This window comes from Geotrypetes seraphini, chromosome 5, assembly GCF_902459505.1.
Source record: "Geotrypetes seraphini chromosome 5, aGeoSer1.1, whole genome shotgun sequence".
NCBI lineage: Eukaryota > Metazoa > Chordata > Amphibia > Gymnophiona > Dermophiidae > Geotrypetes > Geotrypetes seraphini.
The window spans coordinates 212,047,387-212,063,946 of record NC_047088.1 but is presented as its reverse complement, the minus strand read 5'-3'; the positions used below and the strand labels follow the sequence as shown (position 1 = coordinate 212,063,946).

Genomic DNA, 16,560 nt, shown 5'->3' with positions numbered 1-16,560 from the left:
TCAGCATGGCAAAGTGATGGTGGGGATTGAATCCAAGAGAAGTACTGTAGTTAGATGGGTGTGTAGTAATTTTGTTTTGAAAGGGAGAGAGCTGACTGGAAGAAGGTCAGCAGGAATTTGAAGTGTATAAAGTCAGCATGAGTGCAGGATTTAAGCCAGAGACATACAACAGCCCTCATTCCAGAGTAATAACCAGAGTGTGAGGTGACCAGAGAGGGATACAGTCCTAGGGACTAAAAAAGATGTTGACTGAGGCAAGCACCTGTGCCTCACAGATTAAAAACTGATGATCACGCCAAAGCATTTAAAAGAATCTACCAATGTTATGGGAGACCCTTTAGCATGAAATTAATAATTATGGCTGGATTTAACAGTTATAAAATATAATATTATTGCCAGAATCAAGCTATGATTGATTTTTTGCTGGATTTAGAATTATAAAATATTGCTTGCTGAGAGACTGAGCCAGTACTACATTCAGCCTGGAACTCTGAGACTCTAGCTGGCCATCTGCCTTCAAAAAGTGTTAAGTACGCCCTTTCTATGAACACAAAGGGATGACTAGGGGCTAGATTCACAGAGCAAACCGATCGTGTACTGATCGGTTTGCAAGCCCTATGCTACCCAGTTTCCCTCTGACACAATTCACTAACCTGTGTAGCGATCCCATCGCAAGGCAGCGATTCACTAAACAATTTGTACAACACCGATTGGACTTGCTGATCAGAAAAGAAGCGACTGCTGAAGACCAGTCGCTTCTATCCTTGCCGACTCTCCTGCCCTTTTGGCCAATCAGGGACTTCCTTAGACTCCTCCCTAAGGAAGTCCCTGATTGGCTGAGGCGCCCCAGCCCCCTCCCAAGGGAGGAGCCCGAGGTGCCTCAGCCAATCAGGGCCTTAAGCCATACCCCATGCATCACATGATGCACCAGGACGGGGCCTAAGGCCGCACATGTCAGAGGAGGAGGCCTGGAGCAGAAGGGGCTGAGCACCCTTCCTGCTCCCAACTGTAAAGGTACGGGAAGGGGGGTGGGTCTAGCCAGGAATCAGGAGGGGAAGTGGGAAACCTCCTGTCATAATTTTAAAAGTGGAAGTTTAAGGTACGGGGAGGGGTGGGCTGGGCCCGGCTGGGCTGATGGCGGGTTTGCGATGGCAGCAGGGAGTTGACATCCCTCCTGCCATATTCATTCATTTGTGCACAGGGAGGGGGTGGGCAGCGTCGAATTTTGGGTTAAAACCATGGGCTCGCAAAGTTTTGCAGAATATGTAAAAAAAGGAAAAATTCCTTTTTTATATATTCTTCTAAAAAGCATTGCAAGCCCGTGGTTTTAAAGGGCAGGAAAGTCGGCAAGGATAGAAGCTACTGGTCTTCAGCAGTCGCCTTTTTTCTGATCGGCAAGCCCAATCGATGTACAAATTGTTTAGTGAATCACTGCCTTGCAAAATTTGCATGCATGGATCGGGATGGGACCGCTACACAGGTTAGTGAATCGGGTCAGAGGGAAATCAGGTCGCAAAGGGCTCGCAAACCGATCGGTTTGTTTTCTGAATCTAGCTCTTAGTATTTTCATTTCTCAAAGTGAGGTCTGAGATTTCATCAAAGTAAAGTCTGGTATTCATCAGCCCCTGAGGCAGCCACTTGGAGAAACATGGTCAAGTCAGTTGACCTTATTTAGACCTGGGAGTTAAAACTGGTAAATAAAGATTGTGTTTTTCATATGGTCTGCTTTTCTTCTGTTTTCAACATTAGCGAATGGCCGTTAATACAAAAAAAAAAAAAAAAAGGTCATTTTTATGGTTGCAGTTAAATTGGCCTAGCATGCAGGAAAGACCTGCATAAGGATGAACTAAGACCAGTTTTTATTGCAGTTTACTAAAAGGACCCCATTATTAGGTGGGCTATGCAATATTTTGACGGCTAAATCTCACTTTGTGAAATACAAAGCAGTATTCCTAATCCCTCTAGAATGGAAGTGTGAGAATCTTCAGGAAAGTTCCTATTTCTCACTTAAGAGGTTATGGAACTCATTTAGGGCCCCTTTTATAAAGCCACAGTAGCAATGTTGCCATGATAAACACACTGAAGTGCATAGGAATTTAATGAACTTCAGAGTGTTTACTGCGGCTTTGTAAAACAGGCCCTTAGAGTAGTCTGGAATAGAGGAATTGTCTAATGGCTAGAGCAGTGAGCTAAGAACAAGGAAGCCTGTTTCAAATCCCACTGCAGTGCCTTTTGATCTTGGGTAAATTGCTTAATCCTCATTGGTTCAGGTACAAACTATACTGTGAGTGCTCCAGGGTGGGTCAACATTTCAAAACGATTTGGGTGCCAAATAAAATATAAATGAGCCCTCCATGGACTTGCTAAAGATTGGTGGTCCTTGGCACTGACTCTAGCTGAATGTATACTGGTTTGCTAGTTTTAAGGCGGGATATAAGAACATTGAGCAGTTTTGTCGATTGCTTAAAACGCGTCTGTTTGCATGCTGTTGATTATGGGGCAGAGAAAGATTGTTGGTAGATGGCAATGTTGCTTAGTTTATGAGACTCTGTTTGTTGATGAATTTTGCATGTTTATGCTGTAACATGCCTAGGTTTAAAAAATAAATAAATAATCCGATGAATAAAACTTTTTCTACTACAAAGTTTATAGTTTCTATTAATTTTCAAATGAAAATTATTTACCATTGTCTATAATATTTACTAAATGTACATATCAAATATACTGAAAAAAATAATCCGTTTTTAACTTTCTACTTTGCTGAAGCCTTAGGGAAATGGATTCTGATAAATTAATCCTGGAAAGTTCATGCTTCAATAAATTGGTTAGTCTATAATGTTCCACCTGCCTCTTTCATTTTTGTTAAAACAGACTAATACCCCCTCCCCCCCTCCCTTTAAAGTTTTTATATTGCAAACAGTCATTTTTCTGGATCTCAAATTAGTTCAGTTTAAATATGATCTAATTAATTCATGCAGTGTGTGAGGTCATTTGTGGAATCACACTTCTGACCTATCCGCTACAGTAAGCTGATGTAATTTAGTCTTTTTGTGAACAAGCTAGAAGTTTGGGGGATGGGTGGGTTGGGACTTAAAAATTGTAAAATCTATTTTTTTTTTTATAATGTAATTGCTGGAACATGAGAACCACACTTGGCCATGGTACTTCTAAAGCACAACAAGGAGATTAGAATGCGGCTTTCTTTCATTGTTTGATCTGTAAAAAAAACAAACCAACCCCAAAACAAAACCCCCAAACATTTTGCATACAGTGGCTCTGTGCTACCTCCCCACACAACAAACGCTTTTTAAAACGACATAATGTAACTACTAGAATCCAGAACGATTTCAGTTCAGCTGGAAATCGCAAGCCCTGACTAGGGCTGCCAGACTTAGTTGGCCTTAAAGGCTTCTGGGCAAAAAAGCATCAACATATTTCAAAAGCAATAAGCGAAGGGCTGGTGGCAGGGAAACTGTCCAGCTCTGTTCTGTGTCACTGCGCACACCTGCTCAGCGTTTCCGATCCTCCGAAATCTGCAGCACCACTCCACGCTGTGCACAGTATTTTCTCTCCTTCTGTAAATAAAATGAATAGGGAATGAAATCTGTTGCAAACAGGCGCTTGGGACTTGCAGTTCGCCCTCCTCCTGCTTCCACTTCCGTCCTCTGGTGTCCCCCACACTACGGGTTCAGTTTTGCCCCTGCCCGGGTCCCAGGCTCAGTATAGCCCCCCTCTGGTCATTCAGAGCTATGGAAGACAGAAAAGGCTACTGGGGTAATACATGAAGACATTGATCCAAATCTCTGCTCGTAGCTTCCAAACCCACCCTGTTTTCCTAAGCCTCCGGAAATATTTTACGGCAATGCAAAGCATCTCATAAAGTTGATTTTGATCTTAGCACTAAAACCATGTGGCTTCAAAAGCGAGTAATGCTGGAAGTAAGAAACGTGAACGCAGAGGAATATAAAATCAACACCTTCCTTAACTGGGCAAACTGAATGAAGCCTGCAAGGAGCAGTGTCTGTGATTTTTTTTTTTTTTTTCCCCCCAATTCCCCAGCATTTTTCAGGAAAACTTAAAATGGCTGTTCAAGATTTTTATGTTGAAAACCTAGGTGTGTATAATGTATTTTGTCAACATACAAATTGCTACGTAATGGGTTGTTGTAAAATCTGCAGGTTGTAAAGCTTAGCTTTCCCTCTCCTTGAAATCACGATGCTCTCTCTCTCTCTCTCTCACACACACACACATTTTAACACACCAGATTTGGTATTACTCAAGGTAAATGCTTATAGGAAATCTAACAAAAGACCATCTCCAACTTTGGTTTTGAGTACCCTTTCTGAAAACCTGGGAAACACAGCTGTACAGATGCAAGCTGTTCTTTCTTTAAAAATAAGTTCAGGCATTAAAGCATTCAGATAAAATATTTATTTAGCAAAGAATCCGTAAACATCTTTGCAAGCGCAGTAAGCCACGTCAGTTCAACAGCTTATAATTATTTCAGAAGTCAAAGGAGATGATACACTGTTATTTTTCGTCTCTTAGCTACGTGACAGCAGATCCAGGCAATACCTTGATTCCGAAAGTTGTTGGGGTGTTTTGTTTTTTTTTTTAAGCTATGCTTCAGTTGCAGGTATCACAGGGGAAGGACTATTTTTTTCCCAAGCAAATATCACTTGACTTGATTTTCATGGTGACTACACTAATAATTCACACCTGAAAGTCCAAGTGAGAACTACAATAGTTGATTCTTAACAGAAAACTTACAGATGTAATTACAAAACAACAAAATATTATCGAAATTACAGATTTGTGGCATCCCTTCCTGAAACTGGCCATACAGGCAAAGGTGAGAGCAATGACAACGCTTTCGAGAAACATCCCCCCCCCCTAAATCACAATAAAATTATATTCTTCAATTTGCCATCCCCGTGACCGGGAGCCAGGTGATTATCCTAATTAATGTCTATCTAATTAAATTACTGTCAGCAGTTAACCAATGGCAAGAGTCGTTTCATTCGCTCTTTAGGCAGCAAGATCAAAAAGTGAGTGTTTTCTGATTGCTGCATAGTGTCAATTGGCCAATCTCTTCTCCCAGGAAAAAGTAGATCAAACCTTTGGGAAGCATTTGCGGGAAGAAGTGGTTCCCCCCCCCCCCCCCCAATCTTCTTAGGTTCTCTGGATTGCTAGTTCATGTTAAAGAGAGCTTTGAAAACGAGGGGGGTAGAAGGGGGTTAGGTTGCTTCCATAGAGCTATGCAGCTGGAGCATTGTCTTTCTCCATCTATCATGCTCTCCAAGAAATTTCTCAATGTGAGCAGCGGTTACCCCCATTCAGGCGGATCTGAGCTTGCCTTGCATGATCATCCCATTATCTCGACCACTGACAACCTGGAAAGAAGTTCACCTTTGAAAAAAATTGCCAGGGGGATGACGAATCCGTCTGATACAGACAACTTCCCTGACTCCAAGGACACACCAGGGGACGTCCAGAGAAGTAAGCTGTCTCCTGTCTTGGACGGGGTCTCTGAGATTCGTCACAGTTTCGATGGCTCTGCTGCAGATCGCTATCTCTTGTCTCAGAGCAGCCAACCGCAGCCAGCTTCCTCTGCTCCCGCCACCATGTTCCCTTATCCGAGCCAGCATGGACCCGCGCACCCAGCCTTCTCCCTCGGCAGCCCCGGCCGCTACATGGCTCATCACCCCGTGATTGCCAATGGACCTTACAATAGCCTCCTCGGCAACTCCTCGCCGCAGGGCTACCCTGCAGCCGGCTACCCTTACGCCCAGCAGTATGGCCATTCCTATCAAGGGACCCCTTTCTACCAGTTCTCCACCAGCCAGCCTGGGCTGGTACCCGGCAAGGCTCAGGTTTATCTGTGCAACAGGCCACTGTGGCTCAAATTCCATCGGCACCAGACCGAGATGATTATCACCAAACAGGGCAGGTAAGGAAATGAGCTGCATTTCTATGCCAGGGCATCCCGAGGTAGTGATAAACCGCAGTGCTAGAGGACAAAGCAGTCAGGCATCTGACCAGAAAGTGCCAGTCTGGGCATAGGATGGCATCGCCCATCCAGACAGGGGCAGAGGGGATCCTAGAGATGGAGGATACGTAGGCATTGCTATTTAGGGGTTTGTTTGTTTTTTTTGGATGGTGACAGGTTGAACCGATGAGAGCTGGGAAGTTGGGGATAAAAACGGAGGATTGAATGGGAACAGAGGGGTCTGCTACTGTGCCATGCTTGGTGCCCTGATGCCAGTCGTGCTGTGGCAGCTCTCCCTGAAGAGCCGGCGACAAAATGTCTAATCGCATCCGGAAACCAGGAAGGATATTTTCCTGGATTTTAAAGCAGCTAGTCTTGATATTGTCTCTTAAAGCACTCTGAAGGTCGATTTATGGTACCGCGAGACGTTAACTTTATTATAAGAAAGGATTCTTTCTTTTGTGTCTATATATTTTTCCTTTTATCGTAGGCGCATGTTTCCTTTTTTAAGTTTCAATATTTCTGGTCTGGATCCTACGGCCCATTATAACATTTTTGTCGATGTGATTCTGGCTGATCCCAATCACTGGAGATTTCAAGGAGGCAAATGGGTTCCTTGCGGCAAAGCGGACACCAATGTACAAGGCAAGTTCTTCCAATTAACACGTTTTGTTCCCTGACACATATTTAGGTGAGAAAGATTAATTAAAGCCTTTGTGGTCTGTCTTCTGTGATTTTTTTTTTTCTTCTTATAATAAACGAGATCTGGCCCATGCTTGCAAAATGAGCTAACAATAAATGGATAGAAAGTGTAAGCCATGAACCGCCTGAAAATGTATAATTTTAAATAACATTAACAAGGTTGTAATGTAGGTTTTTCAGAAGATGTGTATGTGTAAGGGGCATATTTTGTTTTCTGGTACCCAGGAAACCGGGTGTACATGCATCCTGATTCTCCCAACACAGGAGCTCACTGGATGCGACAAGAAATTTCTTTTGGAAAATTGAAATTAACAAACAACAAAGGAGCCTCAAACAACAATGGGCAGGTGAGTGACAGCGGCCACTCCCTCTGGATTCAAAAAGAATAGGAATTCCTATTAAGGCTTCTTTTTGTTTTGGGGTGTTTGGATTGTTGGTTTTTTTTTACATTCTAAAAACATTTTTCTATAATAGCATTCTTTGTAAGAAAGCTCCTATTTAATACACCCAGGGTTATCCGAAGATCATCAAAGCGCGGGGAATGTAGATGTTTCTCAAGATTAAACAAGCAATTTTAGAATATATTTCTAACTGTGCATCTTGTGATTAAATGAAGTCTGTGAAATATGTACAGTACACCGAGAAATGACACAGATTATAGTCGGTGGTTCCAGAGTGCTGTTTACAAAAAAAATATTCTGACCATAATGTGCATTTTAAATGTGCACAATTTTAGATAAAGACAATATTTAGGTGTATAAAAGAACACTGCTATAATATACACAATTAGCAAAAAACACATACAAATATTTTTATGCATTTAACAATGCCAACGTGTTTTATTTACATAGTATTCTCTTTTTAGTGTACGTATTTATACAAACAATTTTTTTTTTCGGTTCACATTCTGATACACTGAACGTTATAAGCGATAATAGTCTGGGATTTCCATTTATTAATATTCCAAGAAAATTTAGGGCTCCTTTTACAAAGGTGCGCTAGCGTTTTTAGCCCCCGCACCGGATTATCGCCCGCTAGCCGAAAACTACCGCCTGCTCAAGAGGAGGCGGTAGCGGCTAGCGTGCGCTATTCCGCGCGTTAAGGCCCTAACGCACTTTTGTAAAAGGAGCCCTTAGTAAAATACTTGTACACCGTGCTGAAGGAAAAGCGTCTCCTCTGTATTTACACTCTGTGAGCAGCTCTCTATCATTATATTGCCTGTAATGAACCAGCCCAGAAACATGTCTGCGAATGTCTCCTTCTGCCTGCATTCCGTTTAACTGTGCTTGTCTGTTCTTTTCTGTTTTTCTTTCTCTGCCAGATGGTAGTTTTACAATCCCTGCATAAGTACCAGCCTCGACTGCATGTGGTGGAGGTGAACGAAGACGGCACTGAAGACACTAGTCAGCCGGGACGTGTTCAGACCTTTACCTTCCCGGAGACCCAGTTCATTGCCGTCACTGCCTACCAGAACACCGATGTGAGCCACACGTGACCTCCCTCTTTATATCCAGGCGACTTTATAGTAGAACTAACCTAGCCCTGTCCTACCTCTAACCCCAGCCCCTGAGGCTCCCTACGCCGATCATTTTAACTCGTGGGTCATGTCGGGAAACCTATAGTACACAATTCCAACTACTTAACATTTGGTTGCCCTCTTTCCTATGCATTTTCCAGTGCCTTCCCTTTTTTCGTTGTTTTCATCCTTGCAATCAGTTTACAATTATACATTCTACAAGATCTCACCTGCTCTCATACCATTCTCCTTTTCCGAGAATGCAACAGTCAAACCCTAATCAAAAAATGTATTGTTACTTTAACAGAAAGGTATCTCCTTATTTTCATGTGTGTGTGTTTTTCTTAATCTATCTCAACCACCCTCTGGCATTATACCTGAAAGTAATATTTCTACCAATTATGACTATGTGAAGGATGGTACAAAAATACCAAAATTGAATATACCTTGTTTAAGAGTGAAATCAAACAATATTCAATTCACAGAGATAACCAATCTCAAGTGTCTGCAGTCAGACCTCAGAGCAAATCATGAGGAAAAACTCAACGCAGACTATCATTGATCGTTTTTTTATCTCAGTTTTTATGTTAAGGATGGCACAGTATGTTATACTGTACCAACCACAGTAACATAAATATTCATTATATGATAGATAAGGGTGGGGAGGGGGGGGAGATAAGAGAATATTATATGTATCATTGTTGATTATTAAGTGATATATTTATGGTTATTTGTATGGATATGTTAACACACTTATTATAAGTTTAAAAATGAATAATAAAAATAAAATTCATATAAATCGGCATTTTTAAATCAAAATTAAAGTTCTCAGCCCAACCAACAAAGTTGGAGCAGTCTCCATCGAGAGCTTTACACTTTACACTTTTTTCATTCCATATTTTTCCGAAAGAATGAAAAAAGTGGAAAATTACTGGACTAATAGCCCTGGGCGGAGATTGACCCAACTTTGTTGGTTGGGCTGAGAACTTTTCAGCGGCCCCTGGTAGTTTGGAAAATAATTTACTGCCCCACTTTTGGTTACTGCCTTCCTTCTAGAAGTTAGGATGACACCAAAACAGTGATTTTTTTTTTTTTAAACCGGCCTGTTTCCTACAAATACATAATATCTATTTCTTCAAAGAGGCATGCTTTATACTGCGTGAACATTCATCCAAAAGTATGGTGTGGTTTCTTTTTTTTCTAATAATGTAGCGCTGCGTTTACAAAAATGTAATAAGTTTTAAGAGAAGGGCTGTTTTATTAATCACATGAAATGAATAGTTTTGCTGCAAAGAACCCTGTTCCTTACCTGTGCATCCTCCAATTATTTATTTCTTGGGACTTTCTTTCTTTTCTTTATCCATGTGCACAAATTTATTTCAGTACATATTTAATATATAGCAAACACTAGATCACAGAAAATGCAAGTAATGATACAAGATTTGTTCAAACTAGGACATAACTTGGTAAATATTTTTAGGGATTCTTTTCTCAATCACATTTTCTCCTCGTTCTTTAATGGTACAGATACGGTTTTGAACGTTTCCTTTCAGGCTTATTAGACTATAATTTTAAGCCCATTGCTTCAATTTTAAAATGTGTATTTACCGAAAAAGACCTGAACACCAGTTTCTCTGTTTCTTTCAGATCACACAATTAAAAATCGATCATAATCCATTTGCCAAAGGATTTCGAGATAATTATGACACGTAAGTAAAATAAACTTCTCCAGATCACTGTGGTTTTTTTTTGCAAAAATATACTAAGCTATGTATCTGTTTCACTTTTATTTTGGCAACATGTTTTTTTAACATAATGAGGAAAATAATTAAATCATTTTTAACCTATTTTATTGGATTTCGTCAATACTGTCAAATACCATTCTTTCCCGCTCCTTAATCTAAAACTTAATAAACAAGATAATTTAAAATTGGAAGGATAAATATTCAGTCTGTGTTTGGAAAATATTTTAAAGTCTAAATTCCTTGCAAATTAGGTCAATCTTGTCCTTTTCGTAGGGTATTCTTGTATATGTGTCTTGTTCTATAGTACAGAAAATGACCCCAAGAAATTCAAATTTTATATGAACTGCATCTGCATCCCGTATAAGAAAAGTCTAGGCAGATACCATCACTTATTCATAAAAAAGGCGGCACAGAAAATCCCCAAGTTTAATTGAAAATTTGTATAGTGTATAACTATTTCACCTTTTATAGGGATAACTAGAATTATTAAAAAGACATTAGTTACCCCAAACAATTTTAATTTTACATTTAAAAGACCAAACCTTTAGCTTCCAAATTAAAAACAAGGTCACCAGATATACTAAATTTTTCAGAATAACACATTTTCTATCCTAGGTGGAGTAATTATTATCCACTGTGGCTGGTATTATGACATCATTAAGCGCCCAGTAGTCAGGGAACAATCTTTAAGAGGTTGAGTAAAAACTAGTTGGTTAGTAAAAGTATTTTGACACTATCATCCATTCTTTTGCCTATATTGAGGGCTTAGGGTGATTTTGAGTTTAGTCTTTCTAAGGGTCCCTCTTGGAAGTTAAAATTTTGGAATGATCTTTGAGTTCTTAGCTTTCTGAAAAATCAAACAAGTAATAAGAACAGGAACTGGAATGTCCCTGAACAGAAATTCTCATTTTTCTTATATTTTTAATCTGCTGACTCCTTTTTTTGGAAAGTCAGGTTTATTGTTGCACCATTTTTGGGCCCATGTTAAAAAATAAAACCCATGAAGTTGCTAACATTCTTGTCCCTTATGCTGGTGTAGTGGCTATTTTTAAACGCATGTTTAATATCGAAAAATGCCACAGAACTAGTGCCAGCTAGTGGCAGTACTGTTACTACTCCATTTTAATTGCTGGCAAAGGTTAATGGAGGCAAATCTGCTGTAAAATGGCCTTTTCCATGCTCAGGTAATACCATTAATTCACCCGGCCAGACTTCCTTTGCTTCTTTGTTGCTGATTGAGGATCTGTAGCAGGTGTACAGTGGCACAGAAGCTCAGAAAGCAGCACCAGACTTCCTTCTCCCTCCCTCCTCAGTACCACTTTTAAAGGAGCACAAGATAGGAAGCCTGGCACAGGGCTGTAGCTAGATCCACAATTCACAACGAGCTTCCCCCACCTCCTTACCGGTTGCTCATCTTGCAAATGTGCCGCCCAACCTAAAGTTGCTAATTTTTTTTCTTTTCTTATAAACTGATCCTGGAAAAATGACAATGTAAAAAGTACTTAAGCATTTCCAGAACTACTGGTTATGGGTGTGGAGGGACAGAGAGAGAGGTGTTGCTGCTATCTCAGTGACTAGAAGGGGGGAGAACATATGAGTATAAATCATTTTGTCATTCCGTTTGTCTCCTGTACCCTGACCTCGTGCTCTGTGGAGTTTTAGTAAGGAGTTGGGCCCTAAGTCTGGAGCCTTCATTACGTTTAATATGATCTGTAGGCTAGGAATCCACAAATTAATTCTCGGATTGGGGGGCCAGTAAGTCTAGCTATATACCCACACTTGTAGCAGTAGAAAGTGCTCCCAGAAAAAGGGAGGGTGTCAGAACCTCAGGCAAGGTGCACGTAAACACTGTTCTCGTTTCTTTGGCAGGATCTATACGGGCTGCGACCTGGACCGCCTGACGCCCTCCCCCAACGACTCGCCCCGCTCCCAGATCGTGCCCGGGGCGCGCTACTCCATGGCCAGCTCCTTCCTGCAGGACCAGTTCGTCAGCAATTACACCAAGGCCCGCTTCCACCCGGCCGGCGCGGGGCCAGGGCCGGGCACGGACCGCAGCGTGCCGCACACCAACGGGCTGCTGTCCCCGCAGCAGGCCGAGGATCCCGGAGCGCCGTCGCCGCAGCGCTGGTTCGTCACGCCGGCCAACAACCGCCTCGACTTCGCCGCCTCCGCCTACGACGCGGCCACGGACTTCGCGGGCAACGCCGCCACCCTGCTCTCCTACGCGGCGGCCGGAGTCAAGGCGCTGCCCCTGCAGGCGGCCGGCTGCGCCACGCGCTCCCTGGGCTACTACGCGGATCCGACGGGCTGGGGCGCCCGCAGCCCGCCCCAGTACTGCACCAAGTCTGGCGCCGCCATGCTGCCCTGCTGGCCCAATAGCGCGGGCCGGATGGCCTCCGCCGCCGCCGCTGGCAACCCCTACCTGCAGGGGGAGGAGGCGGACAGTCTGACTACCGAGAGATCGCCCTTGCCGGGCCCCGAGGACTCCAAGCCCAAAGATCTGTCCGACTCGAGCTGGATCGAAACCCCTTCGTCCATTAAGTCCATCGACTCCACCGACTCTGGGATTTACGAGCAAGCGAAGAGGCGGCGGCTCTCCCCGGCCGATACGCCGGTGTCGGAGAGTGCCTCTCCTCTCAAGAGCGAAGGGCTGCCCCCTAGAGACTGCGAAAAGAACTGCGCCAAGGACATAGGGTACTACGGCTTTTACACTCACGCCTGAAGTTCGGCCACCCCCGTCCGGGCCCGGCTCTCTCCCTTCTCCTTTCCATCCTTAGGGAAGAGAAAAGCCAGAGTGTATATTTTTTAACGTTTGCACAATGACCTCTGTACTCTCAGCGCGGACTTTAGCTTTGGAGTTCTGCGTCTCCTCTAAAGAGATCACTTTGTACACCTTCATTGAAATGTAATGAATACTTTATTATGGCAGTCGATCTCATCCTTCTGGCATGGATATTCAGGCATAAATGCCAGTGTTTCTCCTGTCTGCTGCAAAACAGCAATTTCTTCGTATTTTAATACCAACACAGTTAATAATCAAAATGTTGATTGAGAACTTGAAACCATACTGCGCTTCCTTCCATAACCATTACAACATGTATTAATGGTGGGATGGTTGGAATGTTAATATACTTGATGGAGCAGAGTCTGTGAAGCGCTTGTAAATACTGTTAATTTATTGTAATGAATGATAACTTTTTTTTTCCCCGCAGTATATGTGTGAAGTCACCAAACCAGTTCAGGATGACCTATTTTACTGTTTTCTTAATGCTGATTGCTTCCCCGGGTCTCTGAAAATGTAAAATAGCTCATGCATATAGCAATGGGTAATGGGTTTCTCACTTCTGTGAAATCCTTGCCATGGAATCAATTGATTCTTTAAGCTCTGACACAGCCAGGCGGCCCTTGAGACTCAACCAGTTAATGCTATAAAGGGATCTACATCCCAGTCAATATAATTAAGCTGCAGGATATTCCTAAATAATAATAATAAAAGACTGAGCATGATGAAGGAAATCTATTTTCTGCAAATTTAAAAGCTATTTCAGCACAAATTATTATCTAATGTGCCAAATCTATCATTAAATGGTCAGTACATGTGCCAAACATGCAACAAAAGGTTTCCAAATTTGTTTGCGATTTTTTTCCAATTCTACTTAAAATCAGCAACTTGAACTGCTTGGTGACCTGTAGTGTAGTCCAGTGAAAATGAACTGGAAATGTATGAGTTGTACATTTGGTTGGATTTTAGTTTTGAAATGCCATTTTTTCCGATAGGCTAGCAAACCTCTGAAATATCACTGCGACTGAAATGCGCTTATATAGCTACGACTGCGTTTCCTATTTGCTGTAAGTCTTCTTAAATTGGGTAACAAAGGCAATTCCCCAGAAGTAGAAAAGTAAAATCTCCAAACTTTGTGTAGACCCCTTATAATTTTTATTTAAAGCTTTATTTTCCTGGATATTATAAATTATAACTTGTGACAATGCATCATACACACTATTCAATCTAGCGTCCAGATGATGAGAAACAAATCCTAATAGAAATTTTGGGTATAAGCCTGTGTATATTTTTCGCCTCTTATGTACAACGAATGTGATTTTTAAAAAAAAATTGTTTTATGTCTGTGAACTCAATTATTTATACGGCAAGTACCAAGCTCCCTTGAGAAATGTTTTCGTTTTGTGCTTGTTTGTATTGTCTGTGAATTACAAGTAAAATAAATCTGATAAAACTTTTACCTATGGTGTTGAAGACAATTCAACGTTTAAAGAAAATATTTATTGGGGAAATAATCCCCTCCCCTTTTTCCCCATCGTACCAATACTTTAAATTCATGGAGTCTCTCCAAAATTAACGCCAATAATAGTAGCCTTTCACTGAAATGTTCCTGTTAACGTTGTCATCAATAATTGCTTTGGATTCCCCCTGAAAATGTTTCTAAAACTGTCCAGTGTCCTTAAGGCAGGAGTAGCAAAGTAATATTCTTTTGTTTTAAACATGTTTTTGTACTAAATCTTGTTTGATATTAAATCTTAATTGCTTTTTGCCATTTTGTAAAAAAAAAAAAAATAATAATAATAATTAATTAAAACCAAAACTTAAATTAAATTAGAAAGCTATGAGAAACCGAGCTCTGGAGATTTTATTTGTATGTACTGCGAGCAATCAGGTTACAATGAACAGGGCTTATAAATCTGTAACACCTCTTTCCGGTATCCTCATCACATTTCCTGAAAGTATTTATTCCAGGGTTTGGCTACTGAGAGCGTATATCATAAAAAAAACAACACCAACAAAATCAACCAACCCAAAAGTAAATAGATAATGCAACCCCAAATACACATGCTCTGTAGTCTAAATATATTGCCCTTAAACCCATAGTTTGTGAAAGCTTTTAAAAACCTTGCCTTGTAATCGAGCACACCCAAGGCAAGAACCACACACCTGAAACAAGTCATTGACCAGACCCTGAAGTACTGAACTATTTAGTTATGATGGTGGCCTCAGTCAAATAATTTCAGATCCGAATTTCTTTTGTCCTTTGTTAATATCCACAGACCAACACTATGGGAGAAGACTTCTCCAACCTTGCTCAGGACAATGCTGCCATCTCCCAGGGAGAGGGAAGAGACGCTAGCTGGACTTAGTTGTGACTGGCATTTTCAGAGTGGATCCGATATGAGATTCAGGGGTTCAGAATGGGGGTGCCAGAGGGAGCTAAGCAGCCTTTGGGGGGTACAGATAGGCATCTGCAGACACGTGCACGTACAACACTCCTCCCTCCTCGTGCATGAGAACCTTGGAATGAGGGCTCCAGAGCAGAGTTTTCCCGCTCCCGGGGAGAGCTGCCCCGCAGTCCAGCAGAAACGCTAGCCATTAAAGGGCAGCAGGTAAATTGCTACTTCATCCCTTTTAGAATTATGCGGGTTCCTGCAGGTTCTACATATGGATTATTTTTTCGGTATTAGACAAGAGAAATTTAAAATTCAATATGAGGTCTCATCTGCGGTTTGCTAAGTACAAGAGACAATGTTCTTTAAAGCTCTTGCACCATTTTCTTTTTGTAGAAGACAAAGCTGAACCCAAACATCGAAAATTCCAGTTATTTGTAACCGAAATAAATGAGTACTGTTTTCTAGCCACTTTTTTTTTTTAGCTTTGATTTTAGGTTAAAAAAATGCACTTTAACCATTAGATATTACGCTAGTTCGAGACAAAAAGTTCCACATTTCTGAATTTACCAGTTAATAATTAATTCATGTTGTGTCATATGAAAAGATATTTACTAAATAAGATTCATAATTCTGCTTTTCATTTAATAGTTTATATTTTATCTGGATCATCTTAATGTTTATTTTCCTCCAAAGGTAGATTATAAATTAATACATTATCATTATTACATCAAGTTAAAGAGGAAAACTACAGATTTAAAATTGCGGGACTACAATGAAAATTGCATTCAATGTCTTTCAATCACGGGAAATTATGATTTTGGAAAAACATGTTATAAAAATGAATTTGTCTCACCTGTATGTTATTCTAATTATTTTTTAAATTAAATGTGGTACACTGCCATGGTATTAAATGGGCTTTTACTGAATGCGTGAAATTCTTGCCATAGTGTGACGAAAAAGGTTAGTAAACAAAAAATAATATGTCGACATTTATATTGGACTAATATTTATAAAAAGTGTTCCCTTGTATTCTGCTTTTTGACTTTTAGTCCCATGCAGTCAAATGGATCAAAAGAATGACCACAATGCTTCATCCATTTGCAATAGCATTTCACAGGTATGGACATCCAGTAGTTTAATAATCTTAACCAGAACGATGTCTGTCTGAGGGTAAGTCTAGAGATGCCACATGCGCTCCCATCGCAAAACTGCCCCAGAGGTACTAGGATAAGGAATCCTTAAAAATCTGAGGTCCGTGCCACTTTTAATCTCAGCATAGGTTATGGCTCTGACAGACCTCTATGACAATTTAGCTCTGACGGATCCTAATGCTTTTCCCTCCCTATGCTAAGACTAAAAGTGGCACAGATCTTAGGGCAAAAGTTTTGCCACTTTTAGTCTCAGCATAGGGAGGGAAAAGCATTAGGATC

At 41.1% G+C, this 16,560-nt stretch overlaps 1 protein-coding gene across 3 annotated transcripts; it reads left to right on the top strand.

Annotated features, from left to right (window-relative positions):
- Window positions 1-962: 962 nt before the first annotated feature.
- Window positions 963-15,889, top strand: TBR1 (T-box brain transcription factor 1). Of its 3 annotated transcripts, none has more exons than XM_033946069.1 (6): window positions 963-1,014; window positions 6,480-6,634; window positions 6,917-7,038; window positions 8,013-8,171; window positions 9,855-9,916; window positions 11,822-15,889. In XM_033946069.1, exons 2-6 carry the CDS (start codon window positions 6,484-6,486, stop codon window positions 12,672-12,674), a joined length of 1,347 nt encoding a protein of 448 aa, XP_033801960.1. In that variant the 5' UTR covers window positions 963-1,014; window positions 6,480-6,483; the 3' UTR covers window positions 12,675-15,889. The 3 variants fall into 3 exon arrangements, with proteins under 3 accessions (XP_033801960.1, XP_033801959.1, XP_033801958.1); XM_033946068.1 differs by lacking the exon at window positions 963-1,014 and adding an exon at window positions 3,717-4,114; XM_033946067.1 differs by lacking the exon at window positions 963-1,014 and adding an exon at window positions 5,259-5,950.
- The last annotated feature ends 671 nt before the right edge of the window (window positions 15,890-16,560 follow it).

What these genes read in the sequence shown, in the direction of transcription:
- TBR1 (XM_033946067.1), top strand. Translation starts at nt 5,259, where the DNA reads ATGCAGCTGGAGCATTGTCTTTCTCCATCTATCATGCTCTCCAAGAAA. An exon ending in AGCGGACACCAATGTACAAG is followed by an intron (nt 6,635 to 6,916) that starts GCAAGTTCTTCC and finishes TCTGGTACCCAG; the next exon opens with GAAACCGGGTGTACATGCAT. An exon ending in TTTCGAGATAATTATGACAC is followed by an intron (nt 9,917 to 11,821) that starts GTAAGTAAAATA and finishes TTTCTTTGGCAG; the next exon opens with GATCTATACGGGCTGCGACC.